The sequence below is a fragment of the Sus scrofa genome, chromosome 13, assembly GCF_054392235.1.
Source record: "Sus scrofa isolate SSC_HxYL_T2T_F1_AM1 chromosome 13, Sscrofa_HxYL_maternal_Yorkshire_Landrace_v2.0, whole genome shotgun sequence".
Taxonomy (NCBI): Eukaryota; Metazoa; Chordata; class Mammalia; order Artiodactyla; family Suidae; genus Sus; species Sus scrofa.
Genome location: NC_139395.1, coordinates 87032492 through 87040269, shown reverse-complemented (window position 1 = coordinate 87040269; position 7778 = coordinate 87032492). Strand labels below are relative to the sequence as shown.

Genomic DNA, 7778 nt, shown 5'->3' with positions numbered 1-7778 from the left:
CCTTGATAGGACAGGATGGAAATGGCCCTTTACCTGTGCTCTTCTTCCCAGTGACCCTTAACCTCAGTTTAATTATGAGCAAAATATCAAATAAGCCCCAGTGAGGGGTATCTGACAGAGTACCTGACCAGCACTCCTCAAAACAGTCAAGGTCATCAAAGACCAGGAACGTCTGAGCAACCGTCACAGCCAGGAAACCCCCAGAGATGCGATGACTGAATGTGACGCAGGCCTGGATGAAGAGAGGACAACAGATCACTGAGGACATGGGCACAGAGCACAAGGACGTGTGGTGTGGATTCACTACACGTGAAAAATGTGCCAAGTAACTGTAAGATGTGGACAGGGAAAGACCTATGCACCATCTTTGCAACAATTCTGTACTTCTCCAGCTGTTCTCAAACACAAAGCTTACTTTTTAAAAATTAAAAGAGACAAACAGATGTCATCCAAATAACCCATCAGGATTTATTAGAAAACATACCAGGGTTCCTTCAAAGCAACCACGCCAGGAATTATGATAAAAAGAAACCCTTCCACACTAAACTGAAAATGCTGCCACCCGCCTGAGTGAGGACAGAACCCAACCTGGGGCGAGCCTCCTACCCACAGGCCAGATTGGGCCCAGCCTGCCCAGTGTCCTTGTAACCTCAGCTGTCTCACTTCATGTACTTGTCCTGCTGGTCAGCCAGGATCTTGGCCGAGGACTTGGCATCATAGAAGAGCTCACTGATCTCCTCGACATGCTCCTTCTCAATGCCATCTTTCCCGTTGATCTTGGCCAGCAGGTTGGCTGGGGTCAGCAGCTGCACCGAGTACCTAGAGTAGCCAGGGCAGGTGTAAGTGGGACCACGGATGGGAGTCCCTCCCCAAATCAGCAAGAACCTGTGCCAGATGCTGCAGAGAGAGATGTCACTCTCAGAGACCTGGAGTTACAGCCCCACCAGAGAGGGGCCAGAAGTCACCACCACAGCATAAGCCCTACTTCCCTAATCTCTGTCCCTGTCTAAAAGTCCTTGGCAAAAGTCACTCCACTGCTATTGGAAAGGGACCGCAAATTTGACGTATACAGCTGTGGGCAGTTGACACCAGAATGCAGATTGGGACAGGGAATGTGGTAGAGAAATGGCACATGCCCCATCCAAAGGATGGAAGTCCGGGAGTTTCTAAAAGCACCACTCTACCCAAACCAGACAGCTTGCAGTTCTTTTTTTTTTTTTTTTTGCCTTTTCTAGGGCCGCTCCCAAGGTATATGAAGTTTCCCAGGCTAGACTAGAGGTCTAATCAGAGCTGTAGCTGCCGACCTACGCCAGAGCCACAGCAACACCAGATCCAAGCCGCGCCTGTGACCTACACCACAGCTCACGGCAATGCTGGATCCTTAACCCACTGAGCAAGGCCAGGGATCGAACCCGCAAGCTCATGGTTCCTAGTCGGATTCGTTGACCACTACGCCACGATGGGAACTCCCAGCTTGCAGTTCTGCTTCAAACTTAGAAGCGAGGAACCGACTCAAAGGGAAAGGGTTGGGCTGAGCACTATGAAGTCATGATTTCATGAGGAGTCAGGACATGGAGAAGGGCCACGCTCCACAGGAACTGGCTTCTGGCCACTGGTGAGCAGCCAGGAGAGCCATCTCTGTCTGTGCCTCTCCCACCCCTGCCCCTGGCACCCGCACCCCTGCACCCCCACCCCGCCACCAGGTGCTGGTGCACAGGGCCAGAGGGGAAGGGCTGCCTGCCGTGCCTGTTTCTGCTTCTGCCCGCTCTTCCACTCAAGGTAAGCTCTCTAGCAGAGAGACCACCTGCTTCAGGATGAGGGGACTTCACCTAGGGCTCAGCTTTCTCAGGTGCTCTGCACTTGGCCAGGGATGAGACCCACCACCCAGCACTGAGGAAAAGCAGACCCTGGAAGACACCAGCCAGTCTGGGCATGCGTAGGCTTCCGGGCACAACTGGCTCACCTCAGAGTGGTCTTAGTACCAATCTCCCCAAGGTGGTTCAGCGCCTCCTCACTGATGTTGATTCCTTCTGTCTGGGCTCGTATTTTAATGATCTTTTGGAGAGAAAAACTATGATTAATCATGACTGACCTCAAGCGTTCTGTCTCACCTCCTAAGAGCCCAGAGGCCCAAACCTGGGTGGGTGGGGAAGAGCTGACCCCACAGGGCTGCTGGCCGTGCACACCTCGGGGGCACCAGCCACACACACACACACACACACAAACGCGCACTCAAACACGCGCGTGCGTGCGCACCTTGGGCCTTGTGTCCACACTGACTGGAAGGTAGCTGGTACCCAAGGTGTGCGCTGGGGCAGCCCAGCTCCTGTCCCCCCAGCCCCCCCAAAAGCTGCCCAGGGCCCCTCAGGGGCGTCTAACTTTCCTGTCCAGCATGGCCACCTCCTATAAGCACTCAGGCAAGAAGAGACACTATTTGCTTGATAAATACCAAGTTTAAATAAATCAACAAAGCTACTTTTAAAGATTTACCAGCCCTCAGAACATCACTGGGAGATATCTCATCTGTCAAAAGAGCCCGGCGCTTGTTGCAGTCTGCAGATCCTGGTGAAGCTGGAGGGGACGCGGGCTGGTGTGGGGACACTGTAGCACAAGTGGCACCAGGATCCTGCAGGCACCCGAGCTGAGTGATAAGGGGCAGCAGGATAATGATGTTGTGTGTTGTGGAGCTGAGATAACTCGAGGACTTCGAGCCTCATATAATACAGGAATTTTTCACTTTGGCAGCTTCGTAAACAAGATATCAAGAAGCCCTTGTTTAAATTAAAGCCATAAAAACACACCCAGGGTAGAGGCATAGAAGTGGGAAAGACTGAGCCCCCAGCTAAAGCCTCACCAGGAAGCAGGACCAGAGGTTCAGGAGGTGGATATATGTCAAGTGGGCCTTGTGTCCACACTGACTGGAAGGCAGAGGACCCGAGGGCAGGAGCAGAGGGGTACAGAGGTTAGTGTCTGGAGACTCTGGGTTCCAGTGTGGCAGCTTCTGTCAGCATGAAAGGCCCTGCTCAGCAGGAACCAAGTCCAAAGATGTGAGTAGGCTGGAAGGTGTTTAGGCCAGCACATGCCAAGGGGGAATGTCCCCTCTGCTGCAATCAACCGTGCTGCCAGAGGCCAGGGGCTGGCAAGAAAGTCTTTCATTTTGTCAAGAGAGGCTCAGAACTCAGATTTTTATATGAAATTTCGATTGCTAAATGTTGTCAATTTGTTTAAATATTTCACAAAAACATTGCACTAGCCACATCAAACTTATCTGTTCAGCCAACAGGCTGCCAGGTGTGACCTCTGTCAAAAAAAAAAGTCTTAGTTTGTACATGTATTTATCCACTGTCTGGGGTCTGAAGTGAAGAACAGCTGAGCAGAGCAGTTGCTGGATGGGCACGAGGACAGCAGGGACAGGAGCAGAGGGGGAGGCTGTAGCCCCAGGACTCCCCTCCGGCCACGACAGTCTGAGCTGGGCAGCTCTGTGTCCCCTCTCCGACAGCTCAGACTGCCAGGAAAAGCCCCCTCGGGGCCTTGGGGAACTCAGTGAGATGCTAATATTGGGTCCTGGTGCCTGGTCCAGGGACAGCTTCAGCCGAGCCTCCGGCCCTCGAAGGCTGCACTGAAATGGAGGCTCAGCTTCAGGAGTGCAGAGATGCTGGGCTCTCACTTTCTGGAGCGTCAGAGCAATCCCCAAGCTCCTGTCTCAGACTGCTCAGAAACGGACAGTTCATAAATTAGATCTTTAATCATTTAATAACCTGCAGGGATAGTTTATGAGGGTGTCGGCACTGATGGCAGTGTACACAAGTTATATTTACTTTGTTTTTTAAAAAATCCACCCCGGATTCCAGCAAAAATGCTAAGGTTGTCCCTTGAACAGCACAAAGCCATGTGTGTCCTGGCAGCTGGTGTGTCCTCTGCTAATCAGAGAGAAAGCCTAAGAGGCTGAGAAGAGGCCTGACTCCTGGCTGACCCTCCACACTTTGCAGCACAGAGTACATCCACGAAGCTGGGACAGCTGCTCTGGGTTGAATGGAGGTGGCAGGGGTGCACTTTCTCGAGCCAAGTCCCAGCTCTGCAGCTTATTTTGTGACCATCAGTTTTGAACCCTGGTTCCTAAAAGCTGCTCGTAAGGACCCCAGCGGGTGTCTGTGAATAGCAGTGGGAAGGGATGGTGCCACCCCCTCCCTGAATCATCATTACCATCTCTCGACAGTCTTGAAAGGAGGGAGCACATCTTGCTGGGGTACCTGAAGGGTCACTCAGCCACAAAGCACTGCGGGTATGCGGGCAGCCCAGGCAGCACACAGGGCTCCAGTGCCCACAGCCAGGGTGGGGAGGGAGCAATGTCTCCTAGCTTTTGCTTCTGCTCCTGGTCAACAACTGCCTTGGCTTCAACCTAGCACCCACCCGAGAGCAAGAGACAGTGATCTGGCGACAAGGCCTTAGCCATGGACACTGTCTACCAAGGAACGCCCCCCCACCCAGCTAATACTCTGATCACTAACTGCATCGGTGTCCCACCCCTGCTGGTAAAGGGGAGAGCCTGGCTCCAGGCACCATCAACACTCCTAGGTGCTGAGCGATAAGCCACGCCAGCAGGGCCAGGCAGGCAGGCCACAGGAAGGCAGGGGGGGCTGCTCGGGAAGACCCAGGAGAGGCCCCCTGACCTCCAAAAAGGGAAGCTTGCTGACCAATTACTAGAGGGACTCCACCCACAGCTGAGGTATTTCTAGCAGGGAGGAGGCTGGTAGCAAAGAAACCAAGACTACGGGCTTTAGGGTCAGATGGCCTGGATTCCAGTTATCAGTCCTGCCACTGTTGAGCTGTATGAACCTGGGCAAGTAAACCAGCCTATGTCTCGGGGTCCTATAGAAGAGCAATGATAATAGTTTTCTCCGACTTGTGGTGTCAGGGACCAAATGACTCAGTACAATGTCCAACCAGGAGAGCCTATACTCCTGAGAAAGTCAGACAGAGCTCACCAAGATGTCAGTGCAGCCCTGGGCCACCTTGCCTCAGCCACATGCTGAACTCACCTACGTCCCCCAACAAAACAGTGCTGGGGTGAGGGTGGGCAGAGCAGATGGCTGGGCTCAGCAGGGTACAACCTGGCTTTGTGTCTTAGACTCAGTGACTCAGCAATTAAAATGGCAAATAACTGGCTGGAAGCACCAGAAGGGGACTGGGGATTCCCAGGGTGCTGAGGCACTGTGTGGCACAGTTGCTGCTCCATCTCCAGATCAAGCAAGAGGTGAGTGTGCAGGGAGAATTGGGACTGTGCCCCTTGGGATAAGGCCAATCTCAGGCATCCCTGTCATCTCCCACTGTGAAGCCCAACCCAAGTTGAACTCATGCAGAACTGAGCATGCACTATGCCGGGCACTGAGCTAAGTGCTGTGTGCCTCCTTCACGTCTCTTACTGTAAGGTTAGTTTTATGCCTTCCATTCCACCTGCCCTCTACGCCTATGAGGCTGCTTCACTACCACCCCTAGGGCTTCAGCAGCAGCCCCAGGAAACCCTCCACTGTGACCCTGTCACAGCAGATGGGCTTTGCCAGGATTCAGGTTCTGTACCTTCCAGAGCTGACCTGCCATGGGTTCCAGTGGACCAGAATGCCTGGCTTTGCCCCTGGGCAGAAAAGGCTGTGGACAGGCTCTGGGCTGGAGGCTATCACAATCTGATATTCTAATGCCTCTTTCCTAAAGCTGGTGGTCTCCCTAATAGCTGTCATCAAGTTGATTTTCTCACTGTCCATTTCCTGTTTACCAGAAGGGACAGAATAGAAGCGAGAACAGCCAAGACCATAGGCACTTCAAGCCCAGCCATTGCTCAGATGGGGGCCAAGGCTCCGAAGCACTGAGACCTGCTGTGTAGCCAACTCTGTGGTGGGAGGTGGGGTAGCCAAGGCTACTCTGCAGGCACTTTCCTCCTCAGCATCAGGGACACTGAGAGTGAAGGAGGGAGGCTGCTCACCTGTTTCATCTCCTGTGGGGTGTACAGCATGGTCCGGATGATCATCACTCGGTCCAGGAGGTCAAGAGGGATGCCGTGAGGAGAGGTGATGTCCTCCGTTCCCCTGCAAAGCCCAGAAAGACCACATCACTCAGGCCTGGGAGTGGAAACAGGCCCTGGAACCATGGCTGAGGCACTCAAGATGACAAAGCAGCTAGTTCCTGTCCTGAGAGTCAGAGGCAGGACCGCAAAGGGCACAGACTAACTCAGGTGGCGTCAAAAACAACTTCAATATTTTACCAAATATCAACACCACAGGACACTTGGGGAGGAGGAGAAAAAGCTACTGAAAATCATATTCAAAATATCCATATAGGTATTTGCCAAATTTTCATAAAGTACATTAAATACATAGACTTTTGTTGTCGTTGATGCCTTTGTCCATGTTACTTCAGTCTCTTAATAACCCATCAAGTGTCCACCAAAGTGCTGGGCATCTGGGCAGTTTCCATTTGTTACTGCTACTATTCATGGTGCTTTGATAAATAATTTTATACATTTAGCCATGAAAATTTCCTTAGCAACTCTCGTGGAGCCTGACACAACCCCGAGTATCTTCTTGGACAAATGAATGAATAAACCAATGTCCTAATTTATGCAGCTACTCGAGTAAGCTGATCCCACCACACTGTAGCCAACAGTGAGTATTCTAATCCTTAGTTTGCTGCTTAAAGATTTAGAAAATGGAAAGGTAACACATTGTCTGAATCTGTATTTCCTTGATTACTAAAGACTCATTTGAATATTTCCCATGTATTCATTCGTTATTTCATTTCTTTTGAGGAACTGTCCAATCATGTCATTTACCTAGCTTTTTCTTGAATCCTTAGCCAAGCCAGAGAACAGCCCAGGAGAAGATGCCTGCCAACCTGCCAGGCCACATGGCACCAGTTCTGGATGGGACATGTGCCAGGCAGGCCCCAGTGGCACACAGGCCATGCTTCCACCACATCTGGAAGCCCAATGAGCTGAGCCAGGGCTCCAGCTTCTGCCTTCAGGAGCCAGAGCAGCAGTTCTGGCCTCCCCACTTGATTTGTGTCCATGGTCACAATTCATCAATATAACAAAGAACAAAAGCAGGTCACTTGGGGTTAACTTTTAATATTGGAGTACTCAGTTTCAAATGTAAGTAAACATTCTAGAAATATAACTTCGGTAAAAGAAATCTGTTGAAATTCTATCCAGTCAGTTCAAGTACAAACTTGTATTTATTATCGCAAAAATAAAATGCTATCCTGACCCAGGCTACAACAGTACGAACCTTGAAAAGGTTATGGTAAGTGAAAGAAGCCAGTCATGGACAGGCAGACACTGCATGATTCCACCTATAGGAAATATGCAGAAAAGGCAAATGCACAGGGCAGAGTAGATCAGAGGTTTGCCAGGGGCTCAGGGAAAGGAAAATGGGACTTACTGCTTAAATGGGGACAAAGCTTCTGGTTTGGGATGGTGGAAAAGTCCTGGAAACTCTTCCAGATGATGGTGATGGGGCTGTACAACACTGTGAATGTGATTAATGCCACTGAATTTTACACTTAAAAATAATTAAAATGGGGAGTTCCCATTATGGCTCAGCCGTAATGTACCCTATTAGCATCCATGAGGACGAGAGTTGGATCCCTGGCCTCGCTCAGTGGGTTAAGGATCTGGCATTGCCATGAGCTGTGGTGTAGGTCGCAGACATGGGTTGGATCTGGCATTGCTATGGCTGTGGTGGAGGATGGCAGCTACAGCTCAGATTTGACCCCTAGCCTGAGAACTT

At 51.2% G+C, this 7778-nt stretch overlaps 1 protein-coding gene across 8 annotated transcripts in view; it reads right to left on the bottom strand.

The window, feature by feature from the left end:
- Positions 1–443: 443 nt before the first annotated feature.
- The window catches only part of RUVBL1 (RuvB like AAA ATPase 1), a 50400-nt gene continuing 43065 nt past the window's right edge, over positions 444–7778 (bottom strand). For all 8 annotated transcript variants that reach the window (XM_021069443.2, XM_021069442.2, XM_084989643.1 and 5 more), the window contains 3 exons: positions 5978–6080; positions 1964–2055; positions 444–819 (listed from right to left, as the gene is read on the bottom strand). In XM_021069443.2, coding sequence (XP_020925102.1) covers positions 660–819; positions 1964–2055; positions 5978–6080 — 355 coding nt within the window. In that variant the 3' untranslated portion in view covers positions 444–659. The remainder of the gene's footprint in view (positions 820–1963; positions 2056–5977; positions 6081–7778) is intronic.